The 25,586-nt window shown below is 46.0% G+C and overlaps 2 protein-coding genes across 2 annotated transcripts; both read left to right on the top strand.

The window, feature by feature from the left end:
• The first annotated feature begins 958 nt into the window (after positions 1 to 958).
• LOC146347654 (leucine-rich repeat-containing protein 52-like) lies at positions 959 to 12,334 on the top strand. Its single transcript, XM_084851605.1, has 4 exons — positions 959 to 1,026; positions 4,445 to 4,623; positions 7,279 to 7,866; positions 12,078 to 12,334. The coding sequence occupies exons 1-4, from the start codon at positions 959 to 961 to the stop codon at positions 12,332 to 12,334; spliced, it is 1,092 nt and encodes a 363-aa protein (XP_084707731.1).
• Positions 12,335 to 16,061: 3,727 nt separating this feature from the next.
• On the top strand, positions 16,062 to 24,341 carry LOC146347653 (leucine-rich repeat-containing protein 52-like). Its single transcript, XM_084851604.1, has 2 exons — positions 16,062 to 16,764; positions 24,088 to 24,341. The coding sequence occupies exons 1-2, from the start codon at positions 16,062 to 16,064 to the stop codon at positions 24,339 to 24,341; spliced, it is 957 nt and encodes a 318-aa protein (XP_084707730.1).
• Positions 24,342 to 25,586: the final 1,245 nt, after the last annotated feature.

Genomic DNA, 25,586 nt, shown 5'->3' with positions numbered 1-25,586 from the left:
CTCTGTGCATATCTCTGCACAGAAATACAGGAGGATGAGCTTGGTAGCCCCATCGAGAGCATCTGGATCAAAATAAATGGAGCAAAGAATAAAAGGAACCCGGTGGTTGGAGTCTACTACCGGCCACTCAGTCAAGGAGAAGACGAGGATGAAACTTTTGAAAAGCAAATAGCCAATGTTTCGAGGAAGCATGATGTAGTAGTAATAGGGGACTTCAATTTCCCTGATATTTGTTGGGAGACAAATTCTGCAAAACATGGCCCCTCCAGGAAATTCCTGACTTGTGTGGTGGATAACTTCCTCCTACAGAAAGTAGAGGAAGGAACTAGAGCAGCGGTTCTCAACCTGTGGGTCACGACCCCTTTGGGGGTCGAACGACCCTTTCACAGGGGTCGCCTAAGACCATCGGAAAACACATATTTCTGACGGTCTTAGGAACCGAGATACCGCTCCTCTATCTGTCTCCAGGCGGGTCCACCCACATGCAGATACGCTAGATAGAATCTAGCACCTTTGCGAGGCTCCGGGTGAGGGAGGCGAGAGAAGTGGAGGTGCAGAGGGAAGGGAGGCCCAGAGGCTCCAGCGCTGACGTTGGCGGCTCCCCTTACGGGGGTAACTGGCTGGCGGGGTCTGGCGTGCTCCGCCCCAGGGAGGCCGGACCAGGAAGTGCGTGTGGCCGGCCGGGGGGCTGCTGAAGCAGAGGTGGCCTAAGCGGTAAGAGCGCGGGGAGAGAGCCAGGCAGGGCTGGCGTGTCTGTGTCCGCTGCCTGCAAGGCCCAGCTAGGCCCAGCCGCCCGCCGTGGGGTAGGCAAGGATGGCGTGTGGAGAAATCGGAGATGGTGGGAGGCAGAGCGGCCGAAGGGTCACTGCTTATGGGCGGGCGAGGGAAGATCTCCATGATATGAGGGACAGCGGGAGGGAAGGGCGGTGTCCAGAGCTGTACGCTGAATTATTGGGGGATGTGGGGAGAGAAGGGAGTCGAGGCCTGGCTGCTGTGGGTGGAGGGTGGCCCCCGCAAGCCAGGAGGGTGAGGGGAGATGGGCCGCGGTGGTCGCCGCAGGTTGTGAGGACAGTGTGTGAAGCCGAGGCCTGATGCTGTGGAGTGGGCTGGGTTGCGCTGTGGGGCACAGAGAAGACGGGGCCCCTACGTGGGTTCGGGGATCCCTGAGGTAGGGATGAAGGGCAGCTGCGAAGCACTCCGCGGGGGGCCTGTTGCTTTTCGCCTGGCTCTCCCCCCATCCATGAAGATCCATCCTGTTTTTCATCGGTCCTTGCTGTCCCCCCTGGTTTCTGGTGACCCTCATCGCTCAGTCGGCTCCCCCCCCCCCGCCGCCAGTGCTGGTGGAGGGGGAGGAGGAGTTTGAGATCGCGGAGATTCTGGACTCCCGCCTTTCTCGTGGCCGCTTGCAATATCTGGTGGACTGGAAGGGGTATGGGCCTGGTGAGCGATCCTGGGAACCCGCGGAAAATGTGCATGCTCCGTTGCTGCTGAGGCGCTTCCACCAGCTGTACCCCCACAAACCCGGGGCCCCAGGGGAGGAGCATGGGGGGCCTCATGGGAGCGGGGATGATGTCAGGGTGGACACTGAGCCCATAGAATCCCAGAGTAGTTCTGATTCTGAGGAAGAGCAGTCGCTCCTGGGAGAGGAGCGCGCTCCTCTTTCCCAGGGCCAACAGCTGACGGAGATTCCTCCCACCAGCATTCCTAGCTTAGATAGCAGTCCAGGGAGTGACAGAGCATGGGAAGCAGACTTGGTGGACGCATGACGCCGACGCAGAGAGCGGCGCCAAATGGAGGGCGCAGAAAGGAGGTGTAGTGCCCGGTTGGCGCGCAAACCACGGCTGCACCCAGAGGATCCAAGGGAAAAGGGGAGGGACTCTCCCTAGTCCTTAAGTTCAGGGGTCTGCCAGTACTTCCCTTTCAAACGGGGACCAACTGTTCTAACTTAGGGCATAGCTACTCTGCTGCTCAGATCTAGTTGCTACCTGTACAGTTGTTAAGTTGTAAAAGAAGAAGAAAGCTTTGAAAGGAATCCCTTTGTCTGTGTCTGGACTTGGCTACTGGATTAGACTGAGAGAGGACTCCAAGGAGCCCTTAACACTAAAAGCAACAAGAAGGCTTTCTTCAGCTACGTGCATAGTAAAAGACAGAGGAAAGAAACTGTGGTTCAGCTATTAAATAAGGATGGCAAAATGATAACAGATGACAAAGAAAAGGCAGAAGTGCTCAATTCCTACTTTGGCTCAGTCTTCTCACAAAAGAAGGTCTATGAGCCCCCTGGTAAAGGCAAAGTACAGGCTGAAGGGGCAGGATTGCCGCTTGAGATCGATAGACATATGGTCAAGGAACACCTAATTACTTTGAATGAGTTCAAATCTCCAGGGCCAGATGAATGGCACCCTAGAGTAATAAAGGAACTGGCAGAAGAACTCTCAGAATCACTGTCTATTATCTTTGAGAAATCATGGAGGATGGGTGAAGTGCCAGATGACTGGAGGAGGGTTAATGTTGTCCCTATCTTCAAAAAGGGTAAAAAGGAGGAACCTGGGAACTACAGACTAGTCAGTCTAACATCAGTCCCTGGGAAAATTCTGGAGCAGATGATAAAGCAATTCATCTGTAAGCACCTTGAAAACAATGCAGTGATTACTCGAAGCCAACATGGATTGGTCAAGAACAAATCCTGCCAGATGAATCTGATCTCATTTTTTGATCAAGTAACCTCCCTTGTAGACTGTGGGAATGCTGTAGACATAATATACCTCAACTTCAGCAAAGCTTTCGACAAAGTGCCCCATGATCTCCTGATGAGCAAACTAGCTCAAAGTGGGCTAGAGGAAACAACAATCCAGTGGATCCATAGTTGGCTACAGAATCGGACTCAAAGAGTGCTTATCAATGGGACCTTCTCAAACTGGGAAGAGGTAACGCGTGGGGTACCACAGGGCTCAGTCTGTGGCCCAGTGCTCTTCAACATTTTTATGAATGACTTGGAGGAGGAGGTGCAGAGAATGCTGATCAAATTTGCAGATGACACAAATGAAAGACAAAAACAAAATTCAAAGTGATCTTGATAGACTGGAGCACTGGGCAGAAAACAACAGAATGAAATTTCATAAGGATACATGCCAAGTTCTGCACCTAGGAAAAAGAAACCAAATGCACAGTTACAAGATGGGGGATACATGGCTCAACAACACTACAAGTGAGAAAGATCTTGGAATTGTGCTGCAAAAAAGACAAATGCTATTTTGGGCTGCATTAATAGCAGCGTAGCTTCCAAATCCCGGGAAGTACTAGTTCCCCTCTACTCAGCACTGGTTAGGCCACATCTGGAGTACTGTGTCCAGTTCTGAGCACCACATTTTAAGAAGGATGCAGACAAGCTGGAGAGGATTCAGAGGAGGGCAACAAAGATGATCAGGGGACTGGAAACAAAGCCCTATGAAGAGAGACTGAAAGAACTGGGCATGTTTAGCCTTGAGAAGAGAAGACTGAGGGGCGATAGGATAGCGCTCTTCAAGTACTTGAAAGGTTATCACAGAGAGGAAGGCCAGGATCTCTTCTCGATCATCGCAGAGTGCAGGATCTTCCACCTTCCAACCCTACTATTCTATGATTCTATAAATGTACGTTTAATAAAAGATTGGGAGCAGGGGCTGGCAAATTGTCAGTGTATAGAGCAAATGTCTGCAAGAAGGCAAAAGGGTTAAATTTTAAATCACTGTTAACAGTATCAGGTAACAGTCAGGATGCTGAAATGAAGGACAAGCTGGTGAGGCTGGTCAAGCATCTCAAAAGGGAGAAAACACAAATGAACTCCCACAGTCCAAAATCACTCAGGAATCTAGTATGCAGACAGACCCCAACAGTCTAGTTTTGGAACAGGAGCAATCAGTTGCATGTCAAGGACCCCCCACTGTATGATAGAGACCAGTCCTGTCTGAGTTGAATGAGAAGCCATCTAGTGTTGTCAAATTTGGCTCTGCCCAGGGTTTACTCAACTCAACTCAGACTTTTTGCAGGCACTGAGATATTCTGGTCTTAAGGACCTTACTTTCCCGGATATAATAGAAGTAGAATACCTGTCCAGAATTTTGCTCCAGAATTTTGGCCTCATTTGCACGCTGTTAATTACATCCTAAAGAGCAGACCAATGCTGGAGAGGAAGGGGATATTGGTCACCAGATACTTCAGGAATATTGCTAAACCTGTCCTGGTTAGGCTCCTGGGGGAAGCCCCCCCACCCCCAAGTAACCTCTGAGGGAGAACAAAATACATTATCTTCTGGAGATTATCACAAACAATGCACCCAAATTGGGGTAGGTAACTCTAGGAGCTCAAATAGGCAGCAAGTAGCCTTATATAAAATTGTGAGAACTTTAATTCCTAAATCAGCTAACAAGCCCTTGGCGCAGGCTGTGTTGCATTGCTTGCACCCTAGGTGTTGCCCCTTACCTACAGGTGCAGGTGAAATTAAGGTTTACTTCTCAGAGGAAGAAGCAGACCTGGTGAAGCATTTCCAGAGTTTGAGTACACCTGAACAAGAGGGGCTACTGTTTAATTGGGTCTCTCTTCAGGAATTACTGAATTACTATCAGAATAGAGAGGATAGGTCACAGGGTGAGTGGAATGCTCTACCTCCTTTCGAGTCGCATTTGAGTGATTGATTGGCTGCCTTGGAAAACCTATCCCCCCCCCCCATGAAGCTGCTTTGTTAGCATGGTTTAAACTTTTGCCACCCAAGGCACAGGAATTATCCATTAGGGGTCTACTCTTCCTGCAAGACTCTGTTCACTCTCATGAGAGATGAGAGGGGTGTTCTTACTTCACCATTGACACGCTCCCACCCAGGGGCAACTCCTCCTTTGGACATCTGCTCTACCCCTGGATCCCCCCCTACTCTTTAAACTCTTGACTAAGCGGCACATGGGTTGTAAAAACATTCCTAGATTTAAAAATACTGGCTTGGAATTTTTCCAGATGGCATGGACAGATAGTGGACAAAGAGTTCATTACGTATCTGCAACAGTTTCAGATAATGTTCTTACAAGAAACTTTCCCAGAGTTTCCGTTAAAATCCTTAACAAGGGTCACGTGTTTGCCAAGCAGTTCAGCATATGAATATAGTCAACTCAAGGCTAGGCCAGAGAATCAAATCATCTCCAGTTTGCAATTCAATATATTTATTAAAGAATCAAGCAGAGAGAATTTCAGAAAGAGTCCATTGCTTTTCAAATAAAATGAAATATCAAACTAGCTCACTAAAACTTATCAAGATCCGAAGAGTAACTCACCAAAGCATCTTATGGGGAGGAGGGTGTCCCCCTGGGACTCCAGAGTGTGCAAGAGTTTTGCCTTAACTCTTTGCCACCGGAAAGACAACAAAAAGATTTCACAATACAGGCATTTCTATGGGGGCTGCATAGCTCCCAGAGAGGGAAAATTCAAAATGACTGATCAATAACCTGTGAGGACCTGATGATGCATCTTCCAGGTGATTCCTACAGCAAAGGTGGGCAGAAAGTAGATTTGCAGATGTTTTGGACTTCAACTCCCAGCATTATTGACCATTGGCCATGTTGGCAGGGACTTCTAGGAGCTGAACTCCCAAACTTCTGGAGATCTTTCTGCCCACCCCTATTCTACAGTGTCTACTTGGAACCTTTCTACATGAGTTATTTATTATGTGCTTGTGATTCCTCACTCTTGGTAGTTTGTGGGTGCGCTACACAACATTGTCCTCCAGGGCCTCTCCCATTCTTTGCACACATTATTCTGGGATTTAAAGACTGGTATTTCTTTGAATGGTGGCATGATACCGGGTGTATTTGCACAATTCCACTGTATCACAACACCACCTAGTGGTTGTATAATGAAACATATAGAGAGGCAGAGAAAGAAAATCCCTGGGGAAAAAATGCGTAAAGGAGCCTATCTTAATCCCACAAAGAATCCAGAAGCAGAAGCCTTGGTAAAGTGTCAGGTTAAAAACCTCATGCAGAAAAGCCCATAGCAGGATGCCAAGTCAGACTGCCTGGCTATGCTCTTTGTTAAAAGATATTTCCAGAAAAGGGAGCAGGAGTTTGATTCATCACACACACACACACACACACACACACTTCAAGACAACCAAACCATCAGAGACTAAAACTCACAGCCAATACTATTACTGATTTTCAGGTGATGTCACCAAGTCAGAAGCGTTTAAAAATAAGTGCAGATACACCAACACTCATTTTGGGAGAGCAAACTCTGACAGCAGCTGCAGCAACTTGCTCCTCTAAGCACTCCTTCCATCGATAAATGGTAGAACATCCCAAAGATCCCGGCAATCTCCATTTCCTGATGGGGAAACTTACCAAAACATCAAAAGGTGGGCTTGGGGGTAGTCTTCGATTAAGTGCAATGTATTGTTAATCAAGGACGTCAAACATCTTAGTCCATTAATTGACTCAATTAATCAGTTAACACTGTAGCCCTAAAATAAGCCTTTACCACATCCCTGATATATTCCTTTTATTCTTTTGCCATGGATAGGTAAAGTTCTCTTGCTCCTGAACATGTAAACCAGCCCTTATGCTGAGGCTCTTCCCCCTGAATTAGAAATCATATACTCCAGTGGTCTTTATTGATCAGGGGTAACCCCTTTTTTCTGTCTCTATGCTACTTTTGCCATTATTGTGAGATCTTGGCATGTATTTTACAAATGTTTTCAGGGTGCATATATATACACTAAAGTTGACACATTTCACGCTTCAACCCTCTCATCTGGATGTCTAGCAGTCATATCTCTGAGCGAGAGACAGGTGTGTCTTGGCTATAGTGCACATGCATGGAAATGCATCCACATTAAAGCTGAGGCACCACATAGTGCGCAGCCTCTCTTGTAATGTACACATGGGTGAGGATCATTTGTGTGAGTATTAGGTGTGATCTATTATAGGAGAATGAGCTTGTCTATGAAATATTGGCATGTATGTGTGATAAACAGACAAAAAGAGATCATTATTTGTTAGAACACAGAACACATGACTTAGGCAGACACCACAACTGATGCATCATCACACCAGATTTGTGGGCCAAGCTGGTGATGTCATAAAGGAAACAGGTAGCAACTGAGATGCCATGGAGCTGTTCCAGCAAGAACTGCTTCTCTTTTACATCTGAAGTTTAGAAACTGACCAGCCTTCTTCTTCTCCAGTTAAAGAAGAGAGGTATACAGGATGGGTTATCTTGCTCTGCCCTCTTGTCCTTGTTCCACTGCTTTGTGTGTAGCTCTTCTAATCGGAATAAAATGGGCTGGAAAGGGCCTTAGTTGTCCAACAGAGTGTACCTGTGAAAAGTGGAAAGTGGACTGCAAAGGAAAGAAGTTAGACAATGTTCCAGCCTCAATCCCCCTGACTACCAAGGAGTTGATTCTGGCTGAGAATAACATCACCGGTTTACCGCCCTTAGAAATGAGCTTTCTGAATGACCTAGTCTATCTGGATTGCAGCCACAATCTGTTAAATATGGGCCTGGATTTCACCTTTCCTGGTATGGTCAAACTGACATACTTGGACCTCAGTTTCAACCAGATCTCCTACATAACTCCCCACACTTTCTCACAGCTGAACAACCTGCTGCTGCTGAATCTCTCAGGCAACCCAACCATGATGGAGATTAAGGTGCAAGCCTTTCACAGTAACCCCCTTCTGAGATACATGGATCTGAGTGACTGCGGCTTGACTTACATCAGCGCTGAAATATTCAGAGATCTGCACAGTCTTCATTCTTTGGGACTAATGGATAACCCCTGGAACTGTGACTGCAACTTATTGGAATTTTGCAACTGGATGAAGAAGGCTAATGTTCAGTACCCAAGTGAGGTCTTTCCATGTGATAAATATTTCTTGCATTCTTCAGAGTTCTGTGGAGTGGCTTCTTCTGTCTGCAGGCACTGGATTACTTACTCCCTTCCGTCACTTTAATGTCTCTGAACATAGACAACTTGCATGAATATTTTATAGCCCCCCCCCCCAATTCCTCAGTGGCAAGATCCAGAACCTGGCAGGCAGTTGTTGCCTCTGTTACAGAGTTAGGCTCATAGTAAATTATAATCCATTATTTTAAACTTGACTGTTTTAGCAGAGAAATATATAAATATAGCAAGCAAGTAAAACAAAATTTTAAAAATCACATCTATACAAAAAGCTTCACCAGTATGTAGAGACATGGCTAATGGGAGACGTTCTATTTCTTCAACAAAAACAAGAGAAGCAACCTCCAATAGTTATTAGTTAGTTTTGGAACTTTCCTCCCTTATTATATGCTATATAATATATATTAGATATAATAGGACCATCATACATTGGGTTGTATCCAATATTAATCCTACTTAGAGTAGACCCATTGAAATGAATGGGAGTTCAGTTAGACTACCATTGGATACAACCCATTATGTTTTTAGGCTTATAACCAAGATCTTTTTAAAGCATGCACCTAAAAATGTGTGAATTAGACAAATATATGTTTTGTTACATGCTCTGTACTTCCCTGAGCAATGAAAAGTTCCAGGTGCCATGCTTACCCAGGTTTGGTTCCTTTGGAAAGAGGGATCACTTTAGACATAAGGCATTTATGAAATACAGCGTAGCTGTCCTACAGACAGTAATTTATATTCCTCTACATCAGATGCCCCAGATAGGCAGCTCCAAAAGGTCTTTTCCAGAAACAGCACTCTCCTTTCAGTCTCAGGTTGACACAGATAATAGTTTTCCTTTGTTCCTTTAGACATACAGGTAGCTCTCCGTCTCCCTCCAGCTGGAGAGGGGGAATGAATCACCTATTCCAAAATGGCTCTCCCTCTAATTAGAACATCCCAGAGTGGTCGCTAAGCAATATGAGAGACATTCATCATTTGAATTTCCCAGGCTATTAATATTCATTTGTCCGATCCCAAACTGCGATCCAGTATTTATTCAAGGCAAATCCACAGTGATAGTCCTACTTACAGTAATCTGATAGCAAACCCATATAGTATTGTATAGGTACACTTGTTAGGAAGGGAAGATTGGCTTACAACTCCTCGCCAAGTGTACAGTTGATTGCAAACCTAGCTTTACTGCCCTGTTATGTATAATATGGCCCACAGTTATGGCCACAAAGGAATGAGCCGCTCTACTAACATATCTGTAATTGGTGCTGTACACATAAACAAATCCCCTCCTAAACACAGTATAGCGATGGGGACTTCCTGTCTTCTCCAGTAACTACAGATGTGGGTCACAGTCTTATCCATGAAGCAACAAACAGGTTTGCCATCCTGGGGTGGTTTCACTGATATTTCACTCCTATGTATGTGCACAAGCCATTACCATATAAAAAGTCTGATCATGTTCAATGTCTATCAAATCCCCTTGTTGAGAGGCCTGGTCATTGTGAGGCCTGGCCCCTGTTTCTATAGCTCAGGGCCCTGGATCTATTCTCCAAACCACTGAATGTCTTTTACTGCCAATGGAAGCGTTTTTTCTCAGTTTAATTGCCCTGAAGGGGCAATTTTCAAAGAAGATTGCAGCTGGGGAGGGAGGGGTTAATTCTCCCATTTCCAAATGCTACAACACCACCTCACACCACAGTCTTCCCTTGCAGGGCAATTAAGCTTAGGGGAAAAAAAGCATTTTCCATTGGTTTGGAATGATCTGGATCAGGGTGCAATTAATTGAAGAATTTATTTTATTTGAGATGATTTGGATGAGAAATTAATTGCCTGGCTTTACTTCCTGTGAAATTTAAATACATATTAGTAATTTCTAGATTTGCATATATAGATATAAATTAGCATATGTATATGTATATTTTTATTTTTACACAGATTTGTGTCCTATGGGCCTGGGCCCTGGGATTTTTAAGTGCCTAGAAAAGCCCCCAGTGAAAAGAAACTAAGAGTTAGCTTGAGTATATAATAGGGGAGCCCCTCAAAGATTTGGAGCTCAAGTTACTGAGAAGGAAGGGGAGACTTTGTCTATGAGGCGTTTAAGAACAAACAAAAATAAATTAATTAATAAAGAGGGGTAAATAAGGGTATTTCAGGAGAGGCTTTAATTCCCAGTTTGGAAACGGCTCATACTTGGGAAACCTGCTCTTTGTATTGCTGCCAATATGGGTCTGATCTGGAAAAAAGGAAAGAAAAAGAATAATGGGGTTCTGAAGCCATCTAGAGTTGCTATCACTCTCTTATAAATTGGAATGTCACCTTGCTACAATGACATGTCCAATTTGCCCATGTCTAATTTGTTACTACTCCTAAATATTACATGTTCTCTGTTGTCTCTTCATTATAAAAAAAAAGAAAGAATTCCCAGCAGAGGGAATTCAGAACTAATAATTGGCCTTAATCTATACTTGGTTGTCAGAACAGTTTCCTCAGAGTTAAACTTTTTTACTTGGCCAGTTCCAGAGTGTTTTTTTCAACAACATTATCTCTGCAGGATTAGATTCTAAGTAGTCAGAGCATCAGAGGGACTTCTAATTTCTTCATGGTGGAAACTGATATGGATAACATTAGGTCAATGACTCTAGAATATTCTTCCCCAGGCTGCTCAACTGATTCCTAGTTTACTGAGTTTTAGGCACCAGTGTAGGACCTTTTTATTAAATTATAAGGCAGGAAATAACATTTTAAAATAAATAAATAAAATTATCCATTCATAAATTTTGATTGGAGATCAGAAGATGGTTTCTAACTATTAAAATATATCATTCTGGAACAGCTTCCTTAGAACAACCATTGCAGGTAAAGAACTCCATTTGTTCCAACACAAACCTGAACACATTGCTAAAGAAGATATTGGCCCTGCTCAGACATCACGCTAAGCCATGATAGTTAGGAGTTTTGAACTAGCCAAGTTGGCTTAGCATGACATCTGAACAGGTGTCTGTCCCAACCAGGGTGGTTTATTAACCACAGACTAACCACATTTACTAACCACTTGCTGCAAGATGGTTAGTGGGCTCTACCATGGCTCAGAGTGATGTCTGAACAGCAGCTATGGTTAACTGACAGCTGCCATAGAGTTTCACAAGAGTGGCCAAAGAATGAGTAGCCAAGCTCCTAAATCATAGAATCATAGAATAGTAGGATTGGGAGGGGCCTATAAGACCATCGAGTCCAACCCCTTGCTCAGTGCAGGAATCCAAGTCAGAGCATCCCTGACAGATGGCTGTCCAGCCTCGTCTTGAAAGCCTCCAGTGTGGGAGAGCCCACCACCTCCCTAAGTAACTGGTTCCATTGTCATATTGCTCTAACAGTCAGGAAGTTTTTCCTGATGTTCAGCTGGAATCTCGCTTCCTGTAACTTGAGCCCATTATTCCATGACCTGCACTCTGGGATGATCGAGAAGAGATGCTGGCCTTCCTCTCTGTGACAACCTTTCAAGTACTTGAAGAGTGCTATCCAGTCTCCCCTCAGTCTTCTCAAGGCTACACATGCCCAGTTCTTTCAGTCTCTCTTCATAGGGCTTTGTTTCCACTCCCCTGATCATCTTCATTGCCCTCCTCTGAACCCTCTCCAGTTTGTCTGCATCAAAATGGGTGACAGCACCAAAATGGCTGACAGCACAAAGGCTGCTGGGATGCATGGTCACCCATCTGGAGGACTGCAGGTTCCTGCGGGAGATAGGGTGGTTAGAGAATGGTTAGTCTAACCACATTGCAGAACATGGTTACCTGCACGTGTGGCAGTAGCACTCACAGTGGTTAGTGTTAACCACCATGCACCATGGTTAGCCCAACCACCCTTCTCCAGTGTGCATCAGAACAGGGCCACTATACTTTTAATCTAGGTCATGTATGCATATGGGAGGGTCTACCCATACCCACAGAATATTTGGGTGGATGTGGGCTCTACTCTGGCACAATGAAAGATGAACCAGACAAGTGCTTGTTAAACAATCCTCCCTTCCTTGCTCTCCCCAGTATTCTTCACCTAATTGATGCTTGCCTTTGGCCTATTAAGTAGGAATCCAATTACAGATGTATCAGCAGCTGTTTAAAATGTTGACTGACTTCTCTCATTTTGTGTTTTTCCCTTGCAGAATCTGAGAAAATTACTTGCAAAAACCCAGAACAATTCAAGGATCTGCAAGTCCTTGAGGCAGCATCAAAACTCCATTACATATGCTTTGTGCACTTAGACACAGAAGATTTCATATTCATGGCTCTGATTGCCTTCTGCATCTTTTTTGGAGGAACTCTGGTGGCCTGGCTGGTTGGCATAGGCACGGTGATATATTATCACCCTGTACTGAAGGTGGATGATGAATCAGAGGATGAGGAGTACAGAATGATTTAGAATGGCTCTTCTGGACCTCTTGGAAATGTCAACATCTAATGTAGAAGGACGGTCTTCAGCCCTTTTGTTTTATTACACAATCCTTTCACTGAAGTTTTGCTCCCTGTCAAGAAGGATCTTCCTTTTCCTTTCGTTGATTGCAAAGCATGCAAAGGTGTCACCTTCAGGTAGGGAATAGGGATGGCATTGCCAGATATGGTCAGGCCAGAGGATATGGGGGGTGGTGCATGTGCCAGGGAGCCCAAGGCTCAGTCCACTGGGCAGAAGAGAGTCAAGTGGGAGGGGAGCCCTGGTAGGCTACTGTGGCATCCAGCACTTCGTGACCCCACCTGTTGAGCAAGTGCTGAGGACCTTCGGCAAGGTGCAGCCTTTGCAATTTATTCAAAGAACCTCAGAACATCAGAAGAGCCCTGCTGGATCAGACCAAGGGTCCACCTAGTCCAGCATTCTGTTCACACAGTGGCCAAGCAGCTGTCGACCAGGGACCCACAAGCAGGGCCTGAGCGCAACAGCACCCTCCCACCCATGCTCCCCAGCAACTGGTGTACACAGGCTCACTGCCCCTGGTGCTGGAGGTAGCACATAGCCATCAAGGCTAGTAGCCATTAAAGGCCATGAGGAGGGAGAGAGTCCAAACAAGACAGCAGCCCCCCAAAGAAGAAGGAACAGTCAATGGAAAAGGGGGCAAACTTCTGTCACCGAGGAAACTTGTCTCCTCCTCCTATGCTTGGGTGTGGGGTGGGGAGGAAGCTTGAACCTTGAGTGCTCTAGAGTGCAGCTCCCTTCTACAGCCTGTGAGGAAAGCTGTCCGCCCTGGAGCAGCAGTCCTTGAGCAGCTACACCTGCAGCCTGCCCCTGCGGCACCCAAAATGGGCTTCATGCTTGCAGGATTACTGCTGCGTAGGTCAGCCATGACTGGTGGAATGGGATCATTTTAGCCAAGCTGCAGGGACAGCAGGATCCTGCTCCACATTCCAAATCCAACTTCATGAAATTATACATACATTTAGCCTTATTTAGCCTTAGTCCAGCTAAAATGGAGGGGAGGCAATGGTCCGTTTTTTTGCCATGACTTGCCACTGATGTGCCATGTATTAGGAGGTCATCCATGAAGACAATGACTCCCCTTATGTCTCCCAGAAGTTCTGTCATCTTCCTTTGAAACATCTGAGAAGCATTTTTTATTCCAAATGATGAACACTGAAAACAGAGTCTTCTGAAGGGTGTGATAAATGTAGTGTACAGAAATTTAGTGTTCTGGTTGTCACAGATCACTGATTACAATGACACTCTGTATTGCAGTAGATCAGGTTACGCAGACCAGCTTTTCAAAGTTTTGCAGCAAAACGTACAGCAGTTATAGCCCTGATAAATCAATAGCCTATGCAAAGGCTATCAGCGCATTGCTTTGATCAAGAGACAGTCCCAAGGCTAGAATTCCTACATAGTCAGGGATCAAGTCCAAGATTATATTCCAAGTTAGGATCTCAACGGCACAGATTTCAAGGCATACAAAAATCCAAGAGTCACGATCAGGCAAGAAAGCATTCTGGGCAATCGAAGATGAAGGTACACAATTCAAGGACAACAAGTGTTCATGAATAGTCCAGGCAATAAAAGGCAGACAAGAGCCCAAGATTCATGAGAAGTCCAGGTAATTCAAGGCAGACAAGCATTCATGAATATTCCAGGCAAGGAAGTATTTCGGGCAATTAGAGATGTTCTCAGCAAAGGCTCCGTAGCCTCTGCATCAGCTTAAATACATGGGTGGTGCTGTTAAAGTTCCCCTTCTGATCTCTTCTGACATGGGAATCTGTCATAAATGGTCACTACATCACAGAGGGCATCCCTGTTCCACCCTCTTCAGTTGGCATCATAACCTGGGTGATACCCCAGAAGCCTTCTCCCTTCCAGAGTTCCACAGAAGATTTCTCAGGTTGTAAACCAGAGGTCTGATTCAAGGCTGTGGCTGATAGAGAGTACCACCCTCCATCGCCCTGCAATTAGATGGGAAGCAAGGCGGAGCCAGGCTCTCAGGCTCTGAGCTTCCCATAATTGGACTGGGTTCTCAATCATTCTCCTCTAAGTCTGAATCAGATTCTGTTTCCAAACCTGGACCTAGGCCCAGCGGTATGACACATGATAGAAACATGCCCCATCTTCCTGCACTGTGGTCCTCTAGCTGGGCAAACCCTTCTAACATTATGAACTTTCCCACATCTTGTACATGCTGTCTGAAAGGGTGAGCCTTTTTACTACAGTGCTTTTTAAATGGCTGGACTGCTTTTCCTGTGCCTTCTTTTGTGCTCCGTTTGTAGAGACATGAGAAGTAAATTTTCCCTTTTCAAAATAGCTGCTAGAACATCTTCTAGTGTTTTGTCAAGTAGAAGTTACCTCTTCCAAAACACTCCCAAGTGCTTTGATCAACTCATATTGAATTGCCATCTCTATGGCTTTTTAAGAGAAGGGATGTTGCAGGAGTTGGGGGGGTAGAGTCCGGTGGGCTTCCCCCTGTGTGGCCTCCTGGCACCTGCTTGCTGATCTGCCGTACACTTACCAGGGCATTCACCGAGTGGTGCGTGGTCCGTGAGCATCTGGTGGCTGCCCGTCCCTCGCCAAGACGCCATTTGGCAAAAAAATTGTGGCACGGGTTTTTCCATACAAGTAGTGTTGCGTGCATGGTGCCTGTAAAGGGGCCATTTATGCAACATTACAGGTCCATTTATGCCTGTAATGTTGTGTAAATAGACCCTTTACACCCACCATTTATGCAACATTACTTGTATGGAAAAATCTGTGCTTTCATTTTTATGCAAAATGGTGGCTCGCTAAGGGGATGGGCAGCTTCTGGGCACTCACCGGGCCGTCCAGAAGCTCACATGGTGTGGTGAGTGGGGGCGGCCAGCCACAGTGATTCAGTGAGTGCCCAGTGAGGACGGGCTGCAGTGAGTCCATCCATCCCTAGTTAAGAGTTAAGTCCTCTAATGGCTGCATTCTTTCAGAAGCTTTTTATCTAGCAGACCAGCTAGGCAAGGTCTAGTAAATATCTTCCTAACACTTTCGATTTCCATTGCCTAATTGTGTTTGCCCAGTTCCATGCATGCCAGTGTTCTTGTGGCCTCATTCCTGGTGCAAAGAGCATTATATTACCTTGGGATATAACGTCATCCTTTCCGACGCCCACTTTTCTAGGGCCTACCCTAGATTTCTGGTGCCTTAGCAAAACATCCTTCTAGGTATCCCAGTGTTCCAGGTTTAATGGTCCTCCATAAAAATAAATAGATCACTGCACACAGAAAATTAGATATCAAGGGGAAGAGTTCTAGCCTGGCCTTCTTGCGGATGCATACCTTAAAAAAATGTGTGGGGAATGGGGAAGTACGCATTCAGCTCATTCACACAAGGGCTGCCTGCCTGGTGAGTCTCGAACCCCCTCAATTTTACCTGGTTACCCTTGAAACTGAAAATTTACGAGCCACACTAACACACCCTTGAGTGTACACCAAAAACCTGTCTACGAACTTCCCTGGGGGATGACACAGAAGTGTCAACTAGCAGCCAACAGGACCTGGAGATGCCCCCTATAGCAAGAGGCTTTTGCACTTTCAAGAAAATGAGCTCTCTGCCTCAGGTGCTGAAATCGGCAGTTTGCCAGAGATCTTGATGAGCAAAGCTGTCTCAGAAAACAGACAGCCTCAGCTCCCCTCAGGATTAGCATAGAGAAAAAATGGCTTCTCCCCCAGAATTGTTGCATGGTGACCATCAGGGCACACAGAGAAAAGTGGGCTGCTTGCGATGCCAAATCCTGTCCCCTTCAGGCAGCTCCAAGAGCTTGTGGATGGTGCTTCTCATTGGAATCAGCTGGACAGCAGAAGGCATGAGCTGCCCAAAGGAATGCGCTTGCCAGTATCTGGCTGTGAATTGCACAGGCAAGCAGCTGGGAGAGTTTCCAGCCACAATCCCACTGGACACCCGGCAGCTGATCCTGGCTCAAAACAAACTCAGCTATTTGCCATCAGTGGAGCTGAACTTCCTCAGCGACTTGATCTACCTGGATTGCAGTGGCAACACTTTAGGCGAGGACCTGGATTTCACTTTTGTCAGCATCATCAAGCTGGTCTACCTGGACCTCAGTTTCAACAATCTCACACAGGTAACGTTCGGCACCTTCTCCCAACTCAGTAGCCTGGTTGTGCTAAAGCTCTCAGACAACCCTGGCCTGGTGGAGATTGAGAAGGACTCCTTCGCCAACAATACCTGGCTAAGGCACCTCGATGTGAGCCGCTGCAGCTTGATGTTCATGGACACGAGCACCATCAGAGACCTGCCCAAGCTGAGGAGCCTGGGCTTAAGTGGGAATCCCTGGTTCTGTAACTGCTCCTTCATGGAACTGAGCAGCTGGATAAAAGAGAGTGGGGTCACTATCCCAGGTGAGTTTTAAATGCCCAGAAAACAAGGGGCTGCTTTATCACCAGATGAGCTGTGGGGTTCATGCTTGCTCAGCAGTGGCATCATGTTCCACTACTGCTGTTTAACCTGGGCGGCTGGAATGAGAATATGCATAGTCTGTGGGGTTCAGTGCAACTCCTTCTGCATTTTTAAAAGTAAAATAAAATCCTCCACATCCCCATACTTAGAGCAAAGCCATGTGGAACAGCCACTACTTACCTCCCCTGTCTGAAGGACAAAGCAGGGACAGCAGGAAGTTACTACTCAGTGAAGTGGCAGTGCGAGTATTGCAGAAGTGAAGTATGTTGCTGCTGGAGTTAATGGAGAATCACTGCTCTTGGAAAATGCTGGGCAAAGTCATGCAGAGTTTCTTCTTGGCTCCTCATTCCCTCATCTGCAATTAAGACCTCCCTGATGACATTCATGGACCAACCTGACTAATTTCTGAGTCAGAAAATGGCATGAGAGTTTCTCAACTCTTCTGAGTGGCATCCTTTGTGTTTTATTACCTAGAATTTTGCTGAGGTCCATTGTTGTTGCTTTCTTTGTGATTGTTAAAGTTGGCAAAAGGCCTTATGGTTTGGGAAATGTTTTGACCGTTCATTTCCACTTTTACAAAGTGGGGTTTCTCCTGTCAATGTCAGAGCACTCCTTTTCTGGATCCTCTTCCCTCCTCACCCTGAATACAGATAAAGCTATGCTGCCTGAAAGGTTTTCCATTCCCAGCATCAAAACTATCAGAGAAAGGAAGGCAAAGGGTTGAAAGGAAAGGGAGGTTTCTTTTGTGTTGGCCAAGGCAGCTCCCCTTCTCACCTATGTCACGCAGCTCCCCTATAGCTTCCGAAGAGCAGCACAGTGTGTGTGAAACAGACACATTTTGCACTGCGCTGGGCTGTGTGTGAGAGCAGTGGTTAAACTTTAATGCTGGGTGTAAGCTTATCTGGCAAGAAGAGCTCCTCTTTCCTTCTGGAAGTGAAATAAGACACACCCTGTTCCATGTTGGCTGGTGGCACAAGATAACACAGATAACTTGGCGGCTTCATTTGACTGCTACCATCTCTTGTGTGAGAGTGGATTCAGACAACCTCTTCCCTCCTTCCCCTCTCCAGTCTGTGTTAGCTGCACTCTACAAAGTGGTGTGTGCCAGAGCACACTCAGATGTTGGGGCAGGGCCAGTGCGCATGATCCTGTGCCCTTAAAAAGAGCTTACATACCTGCTTGGGCTTAATGCCTGAACAGGATTTCAGTGTCCAGGCCGTTACTGGTAATTTGTCTTAGTTTAGTGCATGTTACTTTTATCAGATGTCCTGTTATTGTGCAGAATTCTTTGTGCACAATTCTAACTTGTGCCATTCAAACATGCTGCATTTATTTATTATTGTACCTATTTATTATTGTATTGAATCACATTATTGTAAGAAAAAGGTTGGCTATGGTTATCTGTGCAAAGTAACTCAAGAGAACAAAGAGATGCCAGTATCTCATGAACTGAGGGTAGACCGGGGAGGATGTGGGAATTTGTGGGGCTAAAAAAAGGCCAGAATCAATGGGAAAAGTTCATCGAGCTATTCCATAACTGAAAGTACAACTTTCAAGACACCTGAGAATGTTTTTCAGTGATGTCAAATTAAATCAAAATATGTAAAAGAAAATGCCAGAATGCAACATATTTCTTCAGAATTCTGGATAGTTTCTAGCCTCTCCTAGTACATTATATGACATCATCAGCGAACGGGCCTGGCTTCGCACCGGTTGGAAATAGTCCTGAGTTAGATACAAGGCTTTTGAGCAAATTTAAACTTCAGTCAGAATCCGACACATTGTGCCCACACCGTCTGAGCAGAGCCATGACTGCTGGCACCACTAGGCATGGCTGCTCCAATGGTGCATCACTGGAGCTCCCTGAAGGATGGACCTGTCCACTCCATTCCCCAAAGGGGCGGGTGCTCGGCACAGCAGCGGGGAGCAGGCAGGTGTAATAACTCTGTCCCTTGGCCTGCTAATCTTCCCTGGCTTCAAACTGTATGGATTACAAAACTATGTGCTGGCTGAGTTAAGTCTGCCCCTAGAGGCTAAAGATGTTAGTGTGGGCTTCATCCACATGGACACATTAAAATTAATTAAGGGCGCAATCCTATCTAGATAGGTGGCCGCCTCCAAACTCGGAGGTGACCGCCTATCCAAAGCAGGGCAGGAGAAGCATGGAGGGGATCATTTCCTCCATGCTTCTCCTGCCCTGCTTTTTCGGCTAGAGAGCCAATTGCAGCTGTCTAGCTGAGGGAGGTCGGAGCGGGGAAGGAAGCTGCTGCTGTAGGATAGGATGTGTCGTACAGGCAGTTACGATCTTCCTGTCCCAGAGTGCCCCCAGCCACGCCCCTTTCCAGCTGCTCCGCGCTCCTCTTGCGAGTGCAGAGGACAGGGGTGTTCTGCGCTGCCTCTGAGGCAGCGCGGAAGTGCGGTGAGGTTGGTTCCCCGGGAACCAACCTGGGAGCGCAGGCTGCGAGGTCAGTTCCCGGAAAACAGCATATCCTATGGCTGTCTAGCTGCTGTCTAGCAGCCATAGGATTGCTCCCTAATGCACTTTAAAAACAAGTTAACCCTAAGGTGCATACCTCTATAGTCCCCTTATTGTGCATGACAAGTTTCAGGCATCTACGTTTCATAATCTTGGCACAATGATGTTGTCATGCGGATGTACAGATTGACAGATGGATGGACAGACACACATCCTCCTTTATTATTATATTATATTCCCCACACTTTCAGCATGTTCCCAGGGTAGTTAACCCTCTAAATAAAGTCTAATTAAAAAAGATGAAATATATGTATTTTGGTATATGCAGATGTTTACTATTAAATGAAAATGGGTCACTGATGCTGCAATCCTGTACCCAGTTTCCTGAGAGGAAGCCCTGTTGAACTCAGTGAGACCTACTTGCGTTTAAAAATGTATACTGATTCCACTGTCATTTGATGTTTCTTGACACACAGCGGAGAATGTCAGAAGTTTCTGACATTTCCACTGGCTTCCCCTGTCATCACCAAGTAGCAACATTAAGTATTGTAAGGCTTTAGGCCAAGAAATGGGAGAGAAGAAGATATCTCTAGGAACAGCTGCTTGATTTGTGACCACCCTGCATTTTGCTTTACAAATTGCCAAGTGGCAAGGGGGTTGTGCAACACAAGTTGACCCCCAAGTTGACATTGCTGAAGATGGTTTTGTGGCACATGTGCCCCGTAGGTAGGAAATTCAGTGTATCTTATGCTATCCGACTCTTTTAGAGAGCAATCCTATGGTCCCAGGGCCAGCATCCCAGGGACCATAGGATGGCTGGGAAAATCCCATCCAAGGATGGAGACAGCACTCCAACCACAGAAGGGGGAGTTGGAGATCTGTTCCCCCTCCTATAGCCGGCATGGAGAGAACTACTTTGTCTGTCTCTCCAAGGTCAGAAAATCAACCTTGGAGAGGGGGAAAAGGAGGAGGCCAGAGAGGCCACAATATGATTTATCCTGAGCCTCCTCCAGACTCCTTCCCTCCCCCTCCAAAGCATCCTCGCTAGATGGGCTGAAAAGCCTGTCTAGCAAAAATAAATTGGAGGGCGAGGAGACAAAGATCACCTCTGCCACTCCTTCGGCCCTGCCAGCTGAAGCCTGGCAAGGCAGAGAAATCTTGGAAGCCTCCACGTTTAGGGGCTTTTGAGTAGCAAGCACACCCTTAATCATGCTTTTTGTTATTTGGCTATTTGGAGCACACCCACATTACCTCATTTATTTCCTCTGATACTTATGTGGAGGATTATGCAGGGGCAGATCATCTGCTGTGGGGATGTGAGGCCTTGTTGACCCTCTCATAGATCATCCTTTTAAAATAAACACTTCATAGGAGAAACCCTCACTATCCCATAACTACTATGCTGAGGACATGCATCAGAGATAAATGCAGAATGCCAGTTTGTGCAAACGTATAAAGCGAACAACACACACACACAATCCAACCCCTGTTGTGTGCGGCACAGGGGAAATATAAGCTGTCCTATATGTGTGCCATGGGGAATAGCCAAAGGCAAAGAAGGCAATTGCAGTTGTACCCTGCTGGCACACAGCCATGTTAGTCATAGAGATGTACGAAAGTTCCTCCACGGATCTCGGGGAGGCCGAATGCCAGCACATTTGGCCCCCCGAAATTGGTGGCGGAACGGCCCGCCCCCCCACCCCCCCAGGACGAGACTTACCTTGGGTGGATCTTCCTGGCGGCAGCGGCTCCGGTGGCGGCTCCGGCAGCGGCTCTGGCAGCGGTGGCTGCGGCAGCTGGTCTTCCAACCGGCCGCCGCCTCCATTTCCAGTTTAAAAAACAAAACAAAAAAACGTGATAGGCTACGTAAAGATTTACGTAGCCTATCACGGCTAGGTTTTTTTAAAAAATTGTGATAGGCTACGTAAATGTTTATGTAGCCTATCACGGCTGACTTAAAAAAAAACCCAAAAAAGTGCATACGCAAATGGCGGTGGCCATGGCCGCCGCCATTTGCGTTCCTTATTTTGGCACGTCTTAGTCTACGTAAACATTTACATAGACTAAGACGGCGAAAATAAGGGGAACGCAAATAGCGTAGACACTACACTATTTGCATTCCCTTATTTTCGCCGTCTTAGTCTACGTAAATGTTTACATAGACTAAGACGTGCCAAAATAAGGAACGCAAATGGCGGCGGCCATGGCCGCCGCCATTTGCGTATGCGCGTTTAAAAAGTCAGCCGTGACAGGCTACGTAAACATTTACGTAGCCTATCACGGCTGACTGCAGGGACGCAAATGGCGGCGGCTATGGCGGCCGCCATTTGCGTCCCTGCTAGCCAGCAGCCGGATGGCCGGCTGCTGGTGGAGCTGGCCGGCGGCTCCGCAGAATTGCTGCGGAGCACAGCCGGCCGGCCAGGATTCCGGGGGGGGGGAGGAACGGAGTGCCTCCCCCCCCGTCCAGGATTCCGGGGGGAGGGATGGAGCGCCTCCCCCCCCACCATCAGCATAATCCGCGAAAGGTAAGTGATTTTCGTACATCCCTAGTTAGTCACAGGGGAATTTAATAGAACATTTGTATTGCAAGTAAGGAATCATGGGGAAACTTCCTCCTCTTGAAAGACATACTACTTAAATACCCCCAGCACACATTCCTCACCTGCCCATGCTGATGCTCATGCATTTCAAGTGCAGATGCCAGATGTCAATCTGAAGGAGAGCTGCACCAACCAGGGGTGTCATAGAATCAGAACTGTAGGGTTGGAAGGGGCCTATAAGACCACCAAGTCCAACCCCCTTCTCAATGCAGGGATTTAAGCCAAAGCACCCCAGACAGATGGCTGTCCAGCTTCATCTTGAGTGCCTCCAGTGTGGGAGAGCCCACCACCTCCCTAGGTAATGGGTTCCATTGTCATATTGCTCTAACAGTCAGGAAGTTTTTCCTGACGTTCAGCCGGAATCTGGCTTCCTGTAACTTGAGCCCATTATTCCGTGTCCTGCACTCTGGGATGATCGAGAAGAGATGCTGGCCTTCCTCTCTGTGACAACCTCTCAAGTACTTGAAGAGCGCTATCTGATCTCCCCTCAGTCTTCTCTTCTCAAGGCTAAACATGCCCAGTTCTTTCAGTCTCTCCTCATAGGGCTTTGTTTCCAGTCCCCTGATCATCTTTGTTGCCCTCCTCTGAACCCTCTCCAGTTTGTCTGCATCCTTCTTAAAGTGTGGTGCCGAAAACCGGACACAGTACTGCAGATGAGGCCTAACCAGTGCTGAGTAGAGGGGAACTAGTACTTCACATGATTTGGAAGCTATAATTCTATTAATGCAGCCCAAAATAGCATTTGCCTTTTTTGCAACCACATCACATTGTTGGCTTATATTGGTTCCATTGTGATATTGCTCTAACAGGCAGGAAGTTTTTCCTGATGTTCAGCCGGTGAGGTGTGGGGGCCATAGTAGAAAGTCACACAGTGTGCAAAAGCATTAATTTAAATGATACTGTGCCAAGGTTTCCCTGCACATTTCAAGCTAAGTTGCTCTTCATCAGGGGAAAGTCTATGAAAGTAAAGTGAACACTTGTAGTATCTGTTGCTTATGCATGCATTTAGATAAATCTCAGGATATCGAAGCCTTCTATAGGCACTAGAGGCATTCTATAGAGCTTTGGCTATTGGGTGGTATAGAATGTAATGAATAAATCAACTCTCCACACAAATTGCAGTGAGATAGGAAGCTTTTCTACATGAGCTTAAAATCCCACACCTTTACCAGGGCTTTTGCTTCTGGATTCTTTGCGGGATATTAAGATCAGCTCCTTTACATGAGTGGACACATGCTTTAATTCAGGGACTTCCTTTGTCCTCAACTTCTATATGTTTCATTATACAGCCACTAGATGCCACTGTGGTATAGCGACACTGTGCCATGACACATAGCCGATATAGCAGATTAATGTTCCTTGCTGCATTATCTCCATTCTTTAAAAAACCAGGGTAATGGTCAGTTAGCAGAAGAGACGCCCTGGAGGTTGATGACATCACGTAAAGGACCCGCAAACCTCCATGAGTAACCAATCTCAATTGCAGGATAATAGCTTTGTGTGGAGACGGTCAAAATCTTTGCTCCCAACATCTCAGCCAGATTTCCATGTAAGACAAGTGGAGGCAGAGGCTGGAAGGAATTCATGTTCACAAATGCTGCAATGAACATGTTTTCAAGCTGGCTTCTGACACCATGATTGCTTGCTGCTTATGCAGGCATTTAGATAAGAGGTTCTCAAACTTTTTACCCCCAGGGGCTTCTTGAGAGAGCTAAAGATGACTGGGGCGCACCAGTCATAAAATGTTTGCATAGGGTCAGAGCCAATCAAAAAATGGTGGCAGATGGAGTCAGAGTTTGGCATAATGAACTGGCAACTGCGGGTATCATGTTATATTTGTATCTAATCACTCTTTGGAAATTTCAAAATTCTTTGCCCCAGCTATTTCCTTGTAGTAGGGTGTTCCATTGTTCAGATTTCCTTAAGTGAAGTACGGACATTGGCTCTGGAAGTATCATGGCTCAGCTTCCCCATTTCAGGCAGAATCTGCTGAACCAGAGGCTCGAAGTAGAGAAGACTTTTTATTTTATATTGATTTCCTCCTCCCACTGCACACCTCTCATGCTGCAGGTTGAGTTTCATGGTCAGTTCTAGGTCTGTTAATGATGAAGGCCACAGGCACAAACATGTCCGTAATTGGCTTTATGCACAAGCTCAGGCTTGTTGTCATCCCTGTGTTTCCTCTGCAGACTCTGATAACGTCACCTGCTGCAGCCCCGCTTTTGCGCATGGCTTGAGAATGCTGGAAGAGGCACAGGAAGAGCTCCATTACAAGTGCTACGTCCATTTTGATGACCGAGACTATCTTTTCCTGGGGCTGGTTGGCTTCTGCATATTCTCTGCTGGCACCGTGTTGGCCTGGCTGTTAGGAGTCTGTGCAGTGATATATGAATTCTTAACTGCCACAGGAGAGGATGAGGAAGAAGAGGAAACAGCCCACTAGACTACACCTCTAACACCTGACTTGTTGATATGTTATTAACAGTGAAATCCTATGCATGTTTACCAGAAGTAAGTACCATTGTGTTCAGTGGGGCTTACTAAGGCTGAAGTCCTATACAAGTTTCCTAGGAAGTAAGCCCTTTTTAAAGACTGTGAGATTTACTTCTGAATAAGGAAGCATAGGAGGATTGCACTGTAAGGCGGCAGTCCCCTGCACTCCTACATGGATCTTTGGGAGAGGACCTTCTTTCGAGACCGCCACCTTCAGAGTCGTGTTTGGTGGCAACACGAGAGAGGGCCTTCTCAGTGGTCGCTCCCTGGCTGTGGAACTTCCTCCGGAGGGAGGCTAGATTCGTACCCTCCCTGTTGCTCTTCTGCTGGCAGGCAAAGACTTTTTTTATTCAAGCGGGCCTTTGATGTGTAAGCAGATCTGGTGGGTTGGATGCTGTTTTTACTCTGTTATTGTTGTGTTTGTAATTGTGTTTCAATGCATTTGTTTTATTATTGTTTTTATCAAGTTTTATTTGTGATTGTAAGCCACCCGGAGTGCCATTTTTCTTGGTAGAAAGGTGGAGTACAAATCAAATAAATATAGAAATAAATAGGTCCCATTGAACAGTCTGAGGCTTGTTTATTTTTTATTTTAGACATTTTTATGCCGTAATAACATTTTTCCCAATGCAGTTTACAGTAAAGGAAAAAGTGAAACAGTAAAACATTTCACAATATCAAACAGCTTAAAACACATCAGCATAAAAATCTAAACTAAGAGCCAGCAGAAAGAATAAAATCAGCCCTAAAACTAATGAAATAAAAAGGTTTTCCAAAGATGGTTTAAAAAATGGGGGCGGCGGCATGGTGGATTTCTCCAAGGAAAGAGTTTCAGATTCATGGTGCCACTACTGAGAAGGCCCCAAGTACTTCTTATTTTATTTATTTATTTAATTATTTCTATACCGCCCAATAGCTGAAGCTCTCTGGGCGGTTCACAAAAATTAAAACCAAACAACACACAATAAAACAATTTAAAATATATAGAACATTAAAACCACAATATAACAATACAAGCACAATAAAACCTAGCAGCAGTGCAGGAGTTTAAAATACTCCTTAAAAATAAAATGCTAAAATGCCTGGGAAAATAAAAAGGTCTTCACCTGGCGCTGAAAGGAATACAATGTAGATGCCAGGCGAATGAGCTCACTAGGGAGCTCATTCCAGAGCCGGGGTGCCACAGCAGAAAAAG

The sequence above is a fragment of the Heloderma suspectum genome, chromosome 4 (genome assembly GCF_057233095.1).
Source record: "Heloderma suspectum isolate Gila_16-S chromosome 4, 16-S_ref, whole genome shotgun sequence".
Taxonomy (NCBI): Eukaryota; Metazoa; Chordata; class Lepidosauria; order Squamata; family Helodermatidae; genus Heloderma; species Heloderma suspectum.
The sequence above is the reverse complement of the archived record's forward strand: the minus strand, read 5'-3'. Positions and strand labels throughout refer to the sequence as shown.

Excerpts from the sequence above, each read along its gene's own strand:
- LOC146347654 (XM_084851605.1), top strand. The coding sequence starts at position 959 with ATGTGGGGAGAGAAGGGAGTCGAGGCCTGGCTGCTGTGGGTGGAGGGT. Across the intron at positions 4,624-7,278 it reads TAGAGAGGATAGGTCACAGG|CTCTTCTAATCGGAATAAAA; the intron begins GTGAGTGGAATG and ends CTTTGTGTGTAG. Across the intron at positions 7,867-12,077 it reads GGCTAATGTTCAGTACCCAA|AATCTGAGAAAATTACTTGC; the intron begins GTGAGGTCTTTC and ends TTTCCCTTGCAG.
- LOC146347653 (XM_084851604.1), top strand. The coding sequence starts at position 16,062 with ATGGCTTCTCCCCCAGAATTGTTGCATGGTGACCATCAGGGCACACAG. Across the intron at positions 16,765-24,087 it reads GAGTGGGGTCACTATCCCAG|ACTCTGATAACGTCACCTGC; the intron begins GTGAGTTTTAAA and ends TTTCCTCTGCAG.